The sequence below is a fragment of the Carlito syrichta genome, unplaced genomic scaffold (genome assembly GCF_000164805.1).
Source record: "Carlito syrichta isolate Samal-C Ts95f unplaced genomic scaffold, Tarsius_syrichta-2.0.1 Scaffold309815, whole genome shotgun sequence".
Lineage (NCBI taxonomy): Eukaryota > Metazoa > Chordata > Mammalia > Primates > Tarsiidae > Carlito > Carlito syrichta.
Window position 1 is genome coordinate 281600 of NW_007253911.1, and position 18693 is coordinate 300292.

Below are 18693 nucleotides of genomic sequence, written 5' to 3' on the forward strand. Positions count from 1 at the left end.
GAGATGAGGTCTCCCCAAGTTGCCCAGGCGGGTCTCGAACCCGCGGGCTCAGGCAATCCAGTCACCTCACCTCAGCCTCCCAAAGCACAGGATTACAGGCTGAGCCACCGAGCCTGGCTGAAAATGGTGGATTTAAAGATGCTTCCTAAGTACCATAACTTTCCAGTAAGAACTACAGACCTGGAGTCAAATGCAGCAAGGTTGAACTCCTGGTTTTGCCCCTTGCCAGTTGGGCCACTTAGAGAACTAGCTCAAGTTCTCTAAAGGTAGTCACCTCAATGATGAATCAGAAATAATTGCCCTGCAAACTCCAGCAGAGGATTGCAGCACCCATTAACGCTGACATGTGTAAGTTGTAAATGGTGTGGGAAAGATAAATGATGAACAGAAATGTATGCTATTTGTAGCTGTGACTTAAGTGGCAGGATGTGCAGCTGAAAGTCTAACAAAGTTCTTGGCAGGATTTTTTTTAACTTTATTTTATTATAAAGATGTGAAGTACAAATCAGGATAAGGTACATTAGTAAGGTACGTGCAAGTGAAGTTTGGGCCTCCAGCTGGTCCTCACTTCTCCTGGTTTAAAATCAGGTACCTTTCGTGTTGTTACATACGCCCCCTTCTTCTTCCCTCCCCTAGAAGTCTTCCTCAACTGCCAATCCCTCCCTTGTGCTATTGTGATTAGTGTTCAGATCTCACTTATGAGTGAGAACAGGGTATTCAGTTCTTTGTTTCTGTGATAGATAGTTAAGAATGATTGTCTCCAATTCCATCCAATTTGCTGAGAAGTCATGATTATGTCTTCTTTATGGCTGTGTAATATTCCATCATAAAAATGTATCACATTTTCTTTCTCTAGTCTACTTTCAGTGTGCATAAGTGTCGGTTCCAAGTTTTTGCTATCATGAATAACGCAGCAATAAACATACATGTGCAAGTGTCTTTTTTGTAGAAAAATTTGTGTTCCTCTAGGTATATTTCCAGGAGAGAGCTTGCTGGATCATATGGAAGGTCAGTTTCTTGTTTATTTAAATATTTCCACACTATTTTCCATAGAGGTTGGACTTGTTTGCACTCGCACCAACAGTGTAGAAGCATTCTGGTACTGGTACAAGAATAGGCATAGAGACCAATGGAACAGGACAGATTCCAGAAGCAAAAACTCAATCAACTTATCTTTGACAAAGACATCAATAACAACTCTTAAAGAGAAGATACCTTATTTAACAAATTGTGCTGGGAAAACTGGCTGACCACATGCAGAATAATGAAATTGGACCCCTACTTATCACCAAAAAAATCAGCTCTAAATGGATCAAAGACCGAAATGTAAAACCTCAAATTATAAGAATCTTGGAAGAAAATGCAGGCAACATCTTTATACACATTGGAATAAGCAACCAATTATTGATCAAATCCTCAAAGCATATGTCATGAAAGATAAGATAGACAAGTGGGACCTCATCACACTGAAAAGCTTTTGCACAGCAAAAGAAACCATCAAGAGAGCGGGGAGACAATCCACAGAATGGGAAAAAAAATACTTGCTAATCATGTATCTGACAAAGGCCTAACATCCAGGATATACAAGGAATCCAAATTAGCCGAAAGGAAAAATACAAACAGCCCAATTAAAAAATGGGCAGAGGACATGAATAGACACTTCTCAAAATAAGGCATACAAGCAGCCAAAAGATACATGGAAAAATGCTCAGCCTCACTAATCATCAGAGAAATGCAAATCAAAACCACACTGAGATACCACCTTGCCTAAGTAAGGAAGGCCATCATTAATCAATCAAAAGGCAATAGATTCTGGTGCAGGTGTGGAGAAAATGGGACACTGCTTGGTAAGATGTTGAATAAAGGCATCCAGCAGTTCTGAGCAGCTACAGAATAGGTAAGGACCCCAGTAACCCCAGGAGCATTTGGGCAAAGGGAAGTCTTTTTTCTGCAATGACCACTGTAGTAGAAATTCAATCCTACCCCAGACCTGCTTTTGTTCCACACTGCCCCTTCCTCTGCTTGCCTGGTCACTCTCAGCTGGGCTTCCAGACCAGATCAGTTTCTGATCTGAGACCCCAGTATCTGCTGCTTTAGGGTCAGGGACCTGCTGCACCCTCACCCCAGACATTGCTCCTCACGTCCTGTGCACTGACTCTGGGTTCAGTTTCCCCTCTGAAGGGTAGCCCTGGATCCTGCTGTCCCTTGGAGCTGCCCTCCCTTCCTCCTGTGGCCAAGTTTGATGGGAAATGCATGGGCTTTGGAAGCAATCAGACCCGAGTTTATCATTGCCAGCTGAGCATCACAGGAAAGGAAGAAGAACAGGGAGCGGGGGGGCGGGGGGAGAGGAGGAGGAGGAAGAGGAAGGGGAAGAGGAAGAGTTGACAACTATTACTATCCTTTAAGCACATACAGTATTAGGTACACTGTATACACTATTTCTAGCCCTACTATATGTGCCATGGGGAGATATAGAGACAATGGTTAATTGAAGGTGGGAAAACTGAGATTAAGAGAAATCAGGTAATGTGCTAAATGCCATACAGGTAATAAGTTCAGGGGCCGAGAACTGGAGATTCAACATCCACTGCTCTTATGCCACCAATCCCCACCCCTACCCTCATCAAACTTCCAAACACACCCACAGGTAACATTTTACCTCTACGGCAGCAACATTCAGAAGAAAATGGGAGCCACACATGTAATATTAAATTTTCATTAAATGTAACATTTTAAAAAAATAAAAAAGAAGCCGGGCTCTGTGACTCAGCCTGTAATCCTGTGCCTTGGGAGGCTGAGGTGAGTGGATTGCCTGAGCCCGTGGGTTTGAGACCCACCTGGGTAACTTGATGAGACTTCATCTCTACAATAAATAAAAAAATTAGCCGGGTGTGGTAGCGCGCGGCTGTAGTTCCAGCTACTTGGAAGGCTGAGTCGGAAGGATCACCGGAGCCCAGCAGGTCGAGGCTGTGGTGGCCGGGAGCGGCCACTGCACTCCAGTCTGGGCGACAGAGTGAGACTCCAACTCAAAAAATTAAAAAAAAATAATAATAATTAAATAATAAATAAAAATAAAAAAGAGACAAGCATGTTGTATCGAATGCTAATTTTCCAAATACGATCATTTTAATGTATAATCAATATAAACATACTTATAAGATGTTTCTCTTTCTTTTCCCATACTTTCTATAAAAATTTCTATCAAGTTTTGTCTGAAGTTCAGTGTGTGCACACACTGTGGCCCTTCTCACTTTGGACAAGCCCTGTTCCAAGTGCTCAACAGCCAAAGGTGTTAATCACAACTGTGTCCCACGTGTAAAATGTCCATGTCACCACCCAGTTCACAGGGCTGGGGTGACGATGGACTGAGACAATGTCACTCAGAATGTTGTCAACATGGGATGCTCAGCGAAAAGCAGACTTCTTTCTATTCATCTTAGGTAGAGTCTGATCAGGACCCTTGTCCCCTGCATTTGTTTCACCTTAGGAAGTGAGAGTATTATTATTTTTGAACGGGGTCTCACTATGCTGCCCAGGCTGGTCTCAAATTCCTAGGTTCAAATGATCCTCCCACCTCAGCCTCCCAAGTAGCTGGGATTACAGGCTTGTGTCACCAAATCTTACTGGGGGGATATTTTTGACACAATTCAGTCTATCCCACTGAGTCTGCCTTTTCTAAAAATGCACCAACCTTCACAATCTAACCATTTGTCTCTCCTCACCACAATATGACTGATTACATATTTCCATTATTGTTGACTATGATTTCAGATTTGCTGAACGTTCTTATTCTTTGCATTTGTGACAGGGACGAAATAGATCACTGCACAAGTACCTCTGCAATGTGCACATTGCAACAGTAAACACAATTCATTGTCAGGCCACTGCCCTTGATTTTCTTTAAACAAAATTTAGGAGTTCATTCTTCATACTAGGCTCTGCTCCAAGCACTGAGATACCCAAAGGGACAATCTTTCCCCTGTTGAAGGTTATATTTCTGTGTATGAAGACAGACAGTAGGCAGACAAACTAACACACATATAAAATCACTCACTCCATTGTGTAATTGTCTGCCACTTTCCACTGCCCCAAGTAGACTAGAGTTTCAAGACAAGGACAGAGAGAATGCCAGATTCATCACTGGACACTTGGCCGGTGCCCTGTCAAAGAGGAATCATTCAATGTGTGTTTGTCAAATGAATGAATGGATTGAACTGAATGAATATTTACTATAATGCTTGGTTGTCAAATAAATGAGTGGATTAGATAAATCTAGTGGCTGCTATAGTACATAGCAATTGAATGAATGAATGAATGAATTGATCAGATCAAATTGAATGATTGCTACATTAAAAAACTACATTTTTAGTCTATGATTTTCCAGATCATCAATAGGAATCCTCTATTCAGAATAGTTCCTATTCAGGCTGTCAAGTTCCCCACAGGCGTCTTCTGTGTGCCAAGAGATTTCTGGCGTTTGGATTTTGTGATGCTCCTTGATTTAATCTTACTAGATGCTTTCCAATATGTTACTGTTGGCTCTTTTATTTTGTTTTGCTTTGTTTCTAATTGAAGCGATTGTAAGGGGGTTTCATTTCATTTGTCCCCAGAATAGAACAAGCCTTCTTCGTCTCACAGCTGTATTTACAAAAACTGATTCCCTTTAGATGACTGAGCATTAACTTAAATCTTATTTCTATTTTAGGCATTTGGAGATGCCTATCTATAGAGAATCCATGAGGTTTTTTTTGATGCTATCATGGTAGACAAGTATTGCTCTAGTTGACTTGCATAGATTCCCCCTTCTCTTAATAATAGTTCCTCAATTTCCCCTCATATATCAAATCCCCTTCCCTGAGGGAGCTGTGATGGTAATGAACTCCACTCCCAAAGTTAAAAAAGATCATTTGGTTTAGTCCAACGATATTCAACTTATTTCCACTCCTACACTAGTGATTGGTCTAGAAACAATCACATGACCTACCCTAGTCCAATCAGACTGAGAGCCAAGCCTGATGGATAATAGTCTCCTCCCCTCCCAAGTTTGCAGGCCCACATGGCTGAGATTTACTGAGAGGAATCTTGCCTTAGCATCCCCAGGTTGCCCCAGATTGGTGTCAGACAGGGTCAGGCTAATGGAAGGTAGCCACCAAGCAGGAATTTCTGGAGGCCCCTTTCTTGCTTTGTCTCTGCCACCATCTGGCCAGAGCTATATGCCTTGACTAAGGGTCCTGTAGGGCCACCCAATCTCAGCTCTCATGGGCTTCAGTGACACTCCATTACTTCTCTCCCATTGGTTTCTCCCATTACTACTTCCTGCATGCCTCACTGATCTTACCCTGCTGGAAACAGATCCTTTATCAAGGCCTTTTCATTGAAACTTGTTTATTGCTGGAACCCTGACATATGAGTCTGCAGAGTTAACAACAAGACAGAGAAACCTAGAAATGGAGAGAGTAGAATGGATCCAGATTTTATCATTTGCAGTCACCTGACCTCCAGCCTTTTCAATTGCAAGCAATAATAAATTTGCTTTATTCTTCAAGTCATTTAGAGTGGAGTTTTCTGCTGCCTGTTCTCTAGAGTCTTGTCTCTGATTCAAAACCAGGGTCAGTGATGGTGAAGCCCATCTTCTGGAGGCACAGAGGGAAGAGGCCAGCATGTGGAGGCTGCAGGTTTGGATTCTGTACCCAGGCCTGCCATCTAGTAACTGTGTAGCATGTCCCAGGGACTTGATTTCTTTGAAATTGTCTATACCATTCTCAGAGCCATCCCATGGACATGGAGGAGCTTGAAAGTCTAGATTCAGTCCTGCTGAGATCCAGAATCAGGATGGGAAAAAAAGAGGGGTAGAATCTGGAAGAAATCTTGCTTCCCAGGGCCCTTTCAAGACATTCTGGAATGACAGCTAGTTCTTTGTATTTGAGTTACCTTATTGGATTTCTGCCCCTTAGTTGGGACTGTGACCCCATGTCTAGATCTCATCAGTCCAGATTTCTGCTCAGTGTGCCCCTAAACCAATCCTTTAGCCCTAGCTCTTCCTGGGCTATCTCCTCTCATTTAACTCCTCTTTCCCAGCCTGGGCTCATCCCCCATGGATCTGACAATAGATACCCCTGCATAGCTCTCTAGTATCCTCACCTTGGCTCACAGGATCCTCCTTTATGGAGACCCCCCCAAATTTGGCAACATCCAACAACCTGTTCTCACCTCCTTTTTATCCAGCCAGATGGACCCAACATGGTTCGTTGACTATGTGATGGCATCCCTCAATCTCATGCCATCTAGTCTTTTTAATACCATGCAGCTCATGTTTATCATTCTAAACAGTCTAAGCACCATCTCCTCCAAGGAGCCCTCCTTCATTCCCAGTATTACTACAATCACACAAGAACATGGCCCATGAGACTCTGTCTGTGCCTTTATTAAAGTCAACCTACACAGTATTGCATTCCTTTTTAAGTGTCCTGTCTTACTATACTATGAGCACACGGAGGGCAGGTTCTGTGTCTTATCTTTTTCTATAGCCCCAGAAATCAACACAAGGCCATACAAAAAAGTAGATCCCCAATAAGTATCTGTCAAATAAATAAGGGGTGATTAAAAGAGCTGACACAGAGAAAAGAAGGCTAGAGCCAGTCCAGTTTCTGAAATTGTTTAGCTGTTCTCTCACTGGGCTGCAAGCCAGGCACATCCCCAGGACAAGGCTCCTGCCTGCTCTGCTGAGTCACACCCAGCCCCTTCCACCAGGGCCCCAACCCCCTAAGGCATTTCCTGACCCTGGCTGAGATGTGACCCGTGGGCTGACCAGTGAAGGGGTTACTCAGTCCCTGAAATAATCAGTAAGACAGAGGGAGAGACCCTGCTCCAAGCCCCCACATCCTCAAAGCATAGCTCTTGCTGGTCTTGGAATGGAAAGTTATTCAGCACCCATTGTGATCCAAGGAGGACAAATGTCACCCCAATGAAATGAGCAGAGCAGAAGCTGGAGCCAGGCTGGAGCCTGAGAAACACACTTCACCTTTCCTTTCCTGGGAAGGAGGCTGTCCTCAGAATAGCCCCACCAGGACACTGAAGGTCAGGCTTCCAGGTCAGAGCCCCAGTGGTCGTCAGCTCTCTGCCTCCCCTTCCCCCCATCCCCAGTCACAATCAACAAATTTCAGACAAATAAGTTAGAGACCTTGGGGTTATTTCAGAGGGCACCAGGTCAACAGCACTTGGTTTCTGGGATAATCAACCTCTACCCATCTCTACAAGCTGACTCCAAGTTGCTGGGTACAGTTCACAGAGCCAGTATATTCCTGTTTTCTCACACGATCTCTCATTACAACCCCTCACAAGACCCAGCTACCTGCCAGAAGCTTCAGGGAGGGCTTTGCATGCCCTGTCTCTAACTCCAGCAGCTCTGGGTGGTACGTGGAACTTATCACCACCTCAGAGGTGAAGAGGAGACCCTAAGATGTTTTGTAGACAAGTATTTACTTATGGGTGGGGGGTTTAGAGCCCAGCGCTCTTCAGTCCCAAGGCCCTATCTGCCTCTACCTCTGGAAGGGAGAAGATAGGAACTTTCCTTGCTAACAGGCATCACTTGCTGGGAGTGGGCACTAGTAGATTTTTTGTGTTGCTGAACCTGGGACCCCTGAGCTCCCTCTGCTTCTGCACCTGCTACTGGCCCAGTCTCCCTCGACCCATCTGCATGGACCCTGTCTGCCCAGAAAGCCCTCCTGCTAGCCAGGCAGTTCGCGCTGGCCTTGGAAGGTGGCCAGGAGCTCGGTGTAGGGACCGGGACAACACTCACTCTCACACAGGCGGCGTCTCAGCTTTCCACGGATCTTGTCGATGGCATCGAAGTCGGACACATGGAAGACGTGGGCGGACTTGGGCTCTGAGGCGATCTCGTCCAGTTCCTCCTTGAGTGCCTCGCCCACGCCCACGGCGAAAATGCGGATGCCCGCGCGGTGCGCGGCCGCTGCGGCGTCCAGCACCAGGTCCTGACTGCGGCCGTCCGTCAGGAGGATGGCCACCTGCTTGAAGGAGCGGTCCCCAGGGCGGCCACCGGCGCGCAGGGAGAAGCTGCGGGCGGTGATGTAGCGCAGCGCATCGCCAGTGTTGGTGTTGCCGCCATGGTAGGTGATGCGCCGGGCAGCCGCCTTGACCTCCTCCTGCGAGCCAAAACGGCCCAGCTCGAAGGCCGTGGTGGGCCGGTCGCTGTAGCGCACGACCCCCACACGGGTGTGGTCGGGGCCCACCTCGAAGGTGTCCACCAGGTTGGCCACCCATTGCCGGACCTTCTCAAAGTCCTCCTTGCCCACGCTGGAGGAGGTGTCCAAGAGGAAGACGAGGTCGTAGTGGACGCTTTTGCAACCTGCAGGGGCAAGAGAAAGGGTGACTTTGTAGGGCAAATGGGTATGGGAAGGGCACCATCCTTGGGCCTAAAGTTGTGGTCACTGGAGTCACTTAAATGTGACTCAAATGCCTACCTGTCTGCCTCTCATAGTCCAGGAGCCTTGGGCTGCCTGAACAGTCTGAGCCTTAGTTTCCTAACCTCCACATGGCCATAAAAATGGTCCCCATGGGGGCTGTGAGGCTTAAATGACAATATAGAACATTCCGATAACATGATTAACATCCATGGAAACAACACTATGCTTCACTGTCTTCACTCTCATTTTGGTTAAAAACTGACTTTTTAAATTTTTTTTAAACCTCCTACAAGAAGGTTCTGAAATGTCCATTTCAGAAGTCAGAAAAAGCATTCAAAAGACGTCTTAAATGCTCCTATTCCCATCTATGCAGTGATAACCACTGTTAAGCCATGGCGTATATAGTTCATTATTTTCTATTTCCATATAATTATCGACGGCAATGGGACTGTTCTAGACACATCGATACAGATGCTGTTTTCCCTGCATCTAGCAATATGCTCAAAACCCATTTCCAGTTTGATCATACTAATTTTCATGGCTGCAGAAAGTTTTCTGCACAGATGAACATAACTAATTCAGCCAGTGCTCTCTGGTTACATATTTAAATAGTTTACAGTATTTCACAGTAAAAAAAAAAAATCTTATAAAATACATTGCCTTCATTTATTTTAAATATAAATTTGTAGAAGTCCTAAATGCTTTATGAATATGTACTCATATTTTTATAAATGTAAATTTTACATAAACTATTCAATGACTTTGATTAAACAAAATATGGCACCATGTAATTTATTTTCCATCCTCACAGCAACTCTGTGCAGGGAGATCCTTGTCTATTTTACACCTAGATGTGATGAAAGGAGGTGCTTTCTAAACTCCAGAATGCTGGACAAATATACAAGGAGCCCAGTCTTGACTCTTCTGGAATATGGGGGTTGGCCATAGCAACAGCAGCAACTGACTGACTAGGCCTCTGGGATCACCTGGCACAAACATTTGGCTAACCAAAACAAAACATGAAAACACTCTGTTAAAATATCAGATTGGAAAAGATAAGACAGGTGGTAAGCAAGGTGCCAAAGAGGTTGAGGAGAACGCATTTACCTGCTCTAAAGGCCATGTGGTATCTCAGGGTCTTTAAAAGTCTCACAAAAGAAGGTATTTTTTTTATCCACCAATGCCAAACTTAGTGACTTACTCCCAAGAAAACGATCAGATAAGGGGAGAAAAAGGATGTATAAGGAAGTTCACAGCAACATGGCCAAGAAAATCCCAGAGACATGGGAACTACTTAGGTAACAATCACTATGTATTCTTAGGGTGGCATTCTAGGCAGCCTTGACGACTATAAAGGAATCCTTATTTACCAATATGGACACACTTCTCTAATATTGTGTTGGGTGTGAAAGGCTGTTTACAAAATATTATGTATAATATGACAGATTTCTGAAAAGAAAGCCTGTGCTTTTGTATGTGTGTGTCCAACTGTATATGTAAGCATGAGAAAAACTGCAGGGGAAACACTGCAGTTTTGGCAAGCAGAACTGCGAGTCAATTTTTTTTGTATTTTCTGCTTTTATATGTGCAGGAATAATTAAGATCAAGACCCAGAAAAAACAATAAATCTATATGTATTCACACACACACACACACACACACACACACACACACACACACACGCCCCAATATTTCCCTGCCTGGACTGAGCCAATGCCATCTTAAATTTTCATACCTACCTTTTCTTCTAGTTCTCAAAATCCAAGTGACAATCTACATGTAGGACGCTGAGGTACATCCCAGCCTTAGCAGAATTGATCCTTAACAGGATTCAAATTTTTGGAGTGTGTTTGCCCAGATGTGTGGAGTCTGAGATAATTCCTATGGATATTTTTTTTTCTCCTTGACACAAAAGGTCACTCTTTTGTCCTTGGGATAATCATGCTCCAGCCAAGATAACTGCTGCTGATGGCCAGGGAGGGCCCCGCCTGAGGGCTGTAATCCTAGAGCAAATTTGTTTTAAGGCTACAGCAAGGTCACTTGTTCAGGAGGCCGTACCAAGGAGCCCTTTTGAGCTCTTGGGACATTTTCTCCAAAAGGCCAGGGAACAGACTGGACTGTGTGCATGTGAGAAGTAAGTGTGATGTGGAGAGAAGGCGTCTGAACCAAGGACAGTGACCTGCCTTCTGGCCTTGGCTTTGCTACAGGTGAGGGACGTGCATTCTTGGCAGATGACTGTTTTCCTCTGCCCTGCCATTTTCCACTCTAGGAGGTGAGGACATTGAAGGGACAAGCCTAGAACTTTTCCGCTTTTGAATTTGATACCTCTGTGCATCAACTGTGCATTTGAGGCTGGCTCAACAGACCCAGAAATCTCATGCCCCTTGCATGTAAAACAGGATATCTACAATTATTACTGTCTTTCCAGCCAGCCGGGCTTTTAGAAGCTCAGGTAAAGTAAAATACATAAGAGAACTTTGTAAAATCAATGAAAATTTTTGATTTAAGGAACTTGGTAAAATCAACCAGAATTATTTTTTTGAGGACCAGGTATGATAAGCTTTAGCACATCACTTCCTGTGTTCTTTTAGCCTCATCTGCTGAGGGCTTTGGGCCCCTCTGCACCTCAGTTCATCTGTAAAATGGGAACAGCATGCTACACCCCAGATTTAGTGATAAGCATTATCCCTGCTGCCCTGTGGGCAGTCCATGAGCATCCCAGACATCTATGTCCCAGGACCCCAGTGTGGGCTCTGTGCTGGGGGTATTATGGACACTAACCCCTCCTTCATGTCTCAGGAGTGGCCGGTGCTATTCCTCATGGCAGGGACTCTCAGACAGGAGAGTAAAACCATCCTATCATGTCTCAATCCTTCTTAACCCCAGGCCATCCCATCTCTAGTAAGCTTTCCCAGTTCCTCAGTCTGCTACATAGGCATGTTTTTCTCACTGTTCTGGACATCTTTTTCCGGCTGGACTCTAAAGTGTCACTTTTTCCCAGAAGGTGTCCCAAAGCCTTCACAGAACAGGACAGCTCAACCAAGTCCTAAACTCTTCCCTCTCTCTCCCCTAGCTCCAAACCTACATTATTTGATAGAGTCCGGCTCACAGCACATTGTATGACTGATCGAGACGTGTGTTAAGGAAGCCTATTCTTTCTCTCCCTTTCTCACACACACTCATTCCCACATACTCACATGCACATCTACACTGACACTGTCACACTTTCACACACTCTCCCATATAGTCTCACATATCCTCTTACACACCTCTCACACACACTCTGTCATATATTCACTCTCCCACACACTCTCACGTACATACACAGGGAGCCCATACTCTCTCTCTCTTTGTTGGAAAGTTGGTTTTACACATGTGTCAGTCGGAGAGCCGCTGACACCATACTTGGATCCCTGACACACTCTCTCTCACAGTCAGTCATTAGCTCATTCACAGGCACCTCCCACTCACACACACAGACATGCACGCTGCCTGCTCAATACCCAGCATGGCTCAGACCGTGATGGCCTTACCTGCACGCTGGGCCTGGCAGCCGCCATCCCCACTCCATAGCAGCAGCATCCAGAGGAGGCAGGTCACAGCGTTCCCTCGGAGACTAGCCATGGCTCTCTTGTTCTTGAGGATAAACATTTCTTGACCAGAAAGAGACATCATTAGGATCTACTGGAGCATTGTCTGTGTGGAGAAAGACACACCTTTAGAGAAGACTCTCAGCTAAAGGCCACTAGAAGCAACCGCTGGGCCCTGCCAGGAGGCATTTCCCCACGTCTAGCCCCCCAGCCTATCTTCCTTCCTTGGATTCAACTCTTCATGCAGCCAACAGTGCAGCCTTCCGAAGACCAAAGCCAAGTGCTACCCCCCTTTACTGATTCTTCTATCTCCCCATTCATCCAACTAGCAAATGTGAACTGAGGACTCCATGGCAGGACATGGGGTTGCAGAAAGGAAGAGGAGAGGATCTTGGGAGATGCCAACCCCACAGCTGCAACCTACCTAAAATCCTTCAATAATTCCGTCCTCATCTCCTGCTGAATACAGTACACGCAACCGGCCTCGTCTAGCCGACCTCTCCTCTCCTCACTCCTTCATCATGCTCTAATAGGTAGCCATGAACTTTCTAACAGTTTCCTACTGATGCCAGGTCTATAACACCTCCCTGCCCCTGAAGAAGGTTTTCCCCCCTCCTGAAATCCCCACACTGATTCTGAGAACCCCTTCTATTAGCAATAGGCTGTTTCTTTAATTGTCCATCTGCCTTATTATCTACTCCATGGACTGCATGATCCCTGGAGGCTGATGCCAAGCTGAATTAACTCAGCAAGAATTACAGCACCTTACACTTAGTCAGCAGTTATCTATGAATGAAAGAAAAAAGTGAAGAATTCTGAAAGAGGTTCCTGAACCTCAGTATTTGCCATTGCAAGAAAGTTATCTCTAGCCGGGCTCGGTGGCTCAGCCTGTAATCCCACGCCTTTGGGAGGCTGAGGTGAGTGGATTGCCTGAGCCCGCGGGTTCAAGACCCGCCTGGGCAGCGAGACCTCATCTCTACAATAAATCAAAAAATCAGCCAGGCGTGGTAGCGCATGCCTGTAATTCCAGCTACTTAGAAGGCTGAGGCGGAAGGATCGCCGGAGCCCAGCAGGTCAAGGCTGCGGTGGCCGGGAGCGGCCACTGCACTCCAGTCTGGGCGACAGAGTGAGACTCCAACTCAAAAAAAAAAAAAAGAAAATTATCTCAAAGGTAATACGGCAAACAATCATAAGCACTCTTTGTTTGCAAAGTACCACTGTGATGCAGGTGTTTGCAAGGATCGGAGGGAAGACTACAGAAGACCATGAAACTATATCCCAGGAACTCATGTGCCCACTGCAGTTGGGAGCCACATGCCAACACCAGTGTCCTGGACCACAGCTGGGAGGAGACGTGTAAATATGAAAACCATGGGGAGGGTAGTGAGCTCATGGATGGATGGGTGTGTGTGTGTGTGTGTGTGTGTGTGTGTGTGTGTGTGTGTGTTTCTGATATTCCTCTGTATTATATTGACCCTTAAGATTTTCATCAGTGACAATCTAAAACAATTTAAAATGTTCTGGTAACCAAAAGAGGACCTCCAAAAACTCTCACTGTAGAGAAAAGATCAACAGGGCTGTGCCAATGACAAAGACAGGTGAACCAATCTCTGGAGTCACGTACCCCTCACGCCCTTCCATCTACACACACAGATACATAGCACACACAGCCATAGACACAGGAAAAGCAAGCTGAACACATGTTTGAAATCACAAACCACCTGGGCCTACCCTGCTGCCGGGGCCCTGCCTGCCCTCTCCACCGCATGCAGTGTCACCCTCCAGTTGTACGGAATCCTTTGTGGTTCCCAGAATGCCAACACTCTCACACCCTGTGCTCTGTGCAGGTCACTACTCCATCCTGGAATGTCTTTCGCCAACTTGGCCTCAAGGTCATTGAGTTCATCTAATTTCTATCAGATATTACAACTCCCTGTGGGAAGACTGTGGTCATTCCCATTCTACAGATTATCATTGATCTAAGTCATGTAAAATAACTCACCCAAGGTCACAATCTTAACAGCAGGCATTGGATACCCTGAAACCAGTAGAAGCATTATTCCAAGGTAAATCATACGATTGTTCCACATTTACGCTAAGCATTCCTACACACTTATAACTCCTTAGCCCCTGGAGGGCAAAGCCTGGGGAGACATCCTCACCTTCCAGTGAGCCAGGCCCTCAAGCACAAAATTCCTTCTACCCTCTATAGTCACCTAATGCCAATGTATAATGCAGCTTTTAATACAACATTTTTAGATGCATTTTACCAAACAGATTGAATGCCGTGCATTGGGTTTTAAATCAAATGACTCACTAGTTCCATTCATGACTCTTATCTTCCTAAACCATTCAGGTGGTATTTGTCCTCAAATTCTGCCAGCAGAATCTCATCTCTCTTCCCACACTTCCAGTATGCTCTGCAGGCTTGAAGGCTTATATGTGGATGTTTATTCCTCACATCTTTTCCCCTCTGATCCTTTCTCATCTCCCTGATAAATAAGTGTATGAGTGAATCTAGTCCTATTTCTCACCTAAGACTTAAAAATGTATTTTTTCCCATGGGCCTGGGACAGGTCCTGGTTACAGCCCACATCATGCCAGCTGAGATAATCCAGGGCCTGCTCCTTGCCCCCAAGGAGCCTGGAGGTTCTTTGAACTGTCAGTCCCAATGACCAGCACAAGGTCCTGCCCAGAGCAGGTGCTCAGTGAATGTTCATATTTGAAGACAAGGAAAAAGAAAGGGGGAGGAGGTAGGAAAGAGGAAAGGACAGAAGGAAAGGAAAGAAAAAAGCTGTCATAGGAAATATTAACTCTGAGAATCTGGACTATTGGCAATTTCTGAACATAGGATCATCCAGATTTCCTTCCCGTCTCCATTCTTTCTAGGAATTAGTAGTACCCACACCTGATCATTTTTTTTTAACCAATAATAAAGATTACCTAAGCGGTTGTTACTGATTAAAAAAATTTAATGAATTAAATGGCTACTCCAAGAAATGGGATAGTGGTTTTTGCCCATATATCATCTTACTGGAGCCTCATGCTATGAACTAGGTACCACTATCTTCCTCCATGTGAAAGATGAAAAAAGTGCAGCCTGAGGGGATTAAAATCTCACAGCTATCCATGGTGGTGCCAGGATTTGAACTCAGGGGTTGAAGGTTACTCCTCTTCCATACCAAGGATGTCTACTTTCTTCACACTATATGCTGAGCTATGTCTAGTCTATTAAAAGTTCTTCAAAAGTTTCACCGTTATTGGCTAGCTAGAACTATAGCTGTGGCACCATCACCATTATTTGATCACTATTTATTTTGGACATTTAATAGGTTGCAGAAAGGAAGAAGAGAGGATCTTGGGGCTTCACAACCCCACAACCACATCCTGCCTAAAATCCTTCAATAATGCCATTCTCATCTCCTACTGAATACAGCACACACACCCGCTCCTGTCCAGCCCCACCTGTCCTCTCCTCGTTCCTTCATCATGCTTTACTAGGTAGCCATGAACTTTCTAGCAGTTCCTACTGATGCCAGGTCTATAATGCCTCCCTGCTCCTGCAGAAGGTTTTCCCTCTTTCTGAATCCCCACACTCATTCTGAGAGCCCCTTAATAGGTCATTTTATTTGCTTAAACTGTTACAGAGGACATCTATATACCCAAGTCTTGCCCATATTTAATTATTTGTTTTAGAGTAGATTTGCAGAAAAACATTTAGTTTTGCAAGAAACCTGACATGACTTGCCAAATTGCTTTCCAAAAGAATGGTCCAAGTTCCACTGTCACCAGCAGTGTTGAAGTGTGTGTGGGTGCCCCTCTTACAACACACTTGGCAGCATTGTGTGTTATCATTTCTTTGATCTTTGCCAGCTCAGTAGAAGAGATACTGTTTCTTGTTTTCTATGCATTTCTTTGTTCCATGAAGTTTACTAGCTAAGTCTATTTCTCCTTCTGTATATTTTATTTTTACATAGACGTACATTTCTAAAGGTATTTGTTATTATTAAAGCCAAGGTCCTGGATAGGAAAAACAATGTATGAATTCCACCACAAATGTATTCATTTAGATGAATAAATCACCTGTTGCCCTCATGTGCCAGGATCTGAAGACAGGTAGATAAATGGCATTGAACCTACTCTGGACAGATACTCACTGACTCACAGGTAAGATATACACCAGGAGAGGATAAGATCAAGTGAATGCTGGTAGAAGGAAGCACAGGGAGTTTGGGAGCACAGGGATGGGTAATATCATCTTACTATTTCAGGGGAAATTCAGTTTGAAAGACTGAGTAGGACTCAGCCAGACAAAAGGTAGGTGATCATTCCAGACAGCAGAAATGGTACCTGCCAGACCCTAGAGGGGAGCCAGAGCATGGTACTTAGGGAACTTCCCCATGCAGGACAAGAATGTAAGTTTGTCTCAGGACAGGCACATCAATTCCATAATCTGGTTCCTTCCAGCTTCAGGGTGAAGTGCACTCATCTTGCCAGGACACTAAAGGCCACCTTGCGAGTGCACAGGGTATAGTGCCTGAATAACAATACTCAGAGAGCAGTAGAAGACAGCCACAGGGACTAGAAGAAATACACCATTCCAAAATGGAAAATGTAGGGGCAGTCAGAGCTACAGTGTTAGGAATCAGGGAGGTCAGAGGATGCATAGAGAATCTTAGCAAGTCAGAGCTGGTTGCTCAGCCCTCTCATCCTTCATAGCTATGTGAAGTCAAAGACTGTCTGCCTTGGCTGTTCCGTTGCCCGGCACCTAGAGCAGTTCCTAGTACATAGTTGGTACCTACATAAATATTCAGTTGATGAATGGATGATGAGTAGCTCTCATCTGATGTTGTTACAGTACTTTGTAATCTTAAAGTAGGTAAGAGCCATTCATTAAAAGAACATGGACAGCATCAAGGAGCTATGAAAGTAACTGTCATTTATTATCCACTTTGTGTCAGGCACTATCTAATTGTTACATGATCTCACAAGACCCTTCAAGACAGGTGAAGGAGTGTACTCAGTGGAGAGAAGATATGTGTCTCTCCCCGGGTTACTCAGGTAGCTAGAGAAGAAATTAGAACTGGCCTCAGGCCTCTCCTGGGCACTAAGCTCATACTACTTCCATGATCTCCATGGATACAATAAATTCAAATATCAACAGTAACTACCAAGCCATCATTTTTGTGTGTGTGAAATAAGAAAAATGGTTATTGTTCTATATTTTTTAGGGTTCAAGAAATTTGATAATGAGCCGGGCTCGGCAGCTCAGCCTGTAATCCCGCGCTTTGGGAGGCTGAGGTGAATGGATTGCCTGAGCCCGCGGGTTCGATTCCCACCTGGGCAACTTGGCAAGACCTCATCTCTACAATAAATCAAAAAAGTTAGCCGGGTGTGGTAGTGCACGCCTGTAGTTCCAGCTACTTGGAAGGCTGAGGCGAAAGAATCGCCAGATCCCAGCAGGTCGAGGCTGCAGTGGCCGGGAGCGGCCCCTGCAGTCCAGTCTGGGTGATAGAGTAAGACTCCAACTCAAAAACAAAAAAACAAACAAACAAGCAAAAAGAAATTTGATAATGCTCCTCATTGCAGAAACTGGACTTTCTCAAAGTTGCACTCTCTAAAGTTCTAGAGGAATCTTTGTTATGTATCTTTCCAAATACTCAAGAAGCAACAAAACCGAAAACCAATATTTCTTATAAATACAGATGCAAAAATACTTACCAAAAGACTAGCAAACCAAATTCAGCCACACATCAAAAGTATTAGGCCAAGTAGGAATTAGAATCTCAAGAATGAGGGAATGGGTTCAACATACAAAAATCAGTTTATATAATATACCACATAAATAAAATGATGGGAAGGAAAAAATACATGGTGATCCCAATTGATGCAAAATAATAATAATAATTTGACAAAGTCCAACACCCTTTCATGAATTAAAAAAAAACTAAAACTATAAGGAAACTTCCCCAACATAATAAAGCCTTATGTAAAAAAACCCACAGCTAATGTCATACACTGTGAAAGACTAACAGTTTTTCCTCTAAGACCAGGAATAAGACAAGAATGCCTCTTTCCTATATCTATTCAACATAGTACTGGAAGTTCTCACCAGAGCAACTAGGCAAGAAAAATAAATAAAAGGTATTCAACTTGGACAGAAGAGGTAAAATCATCTCTGTTTAGAGATGGCATGATCTTATATGTAGAAAAAACCTTATGACTTTACAAAACAAACAAACAAACAAAAAACTGTTAGGACTAATAAATTCAGCATAGTTGCAAGATACAAAATCACTCAAAAATGTATTGTTTCTATATAACAGCAATGAACAATCTGAAAGGAAAATTAAGAAACAATGTGTTTATGATAGTACCAAAAAGGATAAAATGCTTAGGGATAAATGTAACCATGATCCACAAGACTTTTGCACTGAAAACTACAAAACACTGCTGAAATAAATTAAAGAAGATCAAAATAAATAGAAAGATATCTCCTGCCATGGCTGAATAGTTGACGAAGCTTCTGCCAAGGGTGATGAAAATTTTCTAGAAATAGAGAGTGGTCACAATAGACTTCCAAATCAGTACTAATATCCCCTTTACTGATAATGAATCTGGGGATCAGGAAGCATAAACAACTTCTCTAGGCATGCACACCTGGTAGTGATACCTGGTTT

At 44.2% G+C, this 18693-nt stretch overlaps 1 protein-coding gene across 1 annotated transcript in view; it reads right to left on the bottom strand.

Annotated features, from left to right (window-relative positions):
* Positions 1-12122, bottom strand: part of COL22A1 (collagen type XXII alpha 1 chain) — a gene marked incomplete at its 3' end in the record, with an annotated part of 219731 nt that extends 207609 nt beyond the window's left edge. Inside the window, exons 1-2 of the mRNA XM_021717502.1 lie at positions 11957-12122; positions 7799-8365 (exon numbers count right to left, since the gene is read on the bottom strand). Of these exons, the coding sequence (XP_021573177.1) occupies positions 7799-8365; positions 11957-12098 (709 nt within the window). The remainder of the gene's footprint in view (positions 1-7798; positions 8366-11956) is intronic.
* Between the last annotated feature and the right edge of the window lie 6571 nt (positions 12123-18693).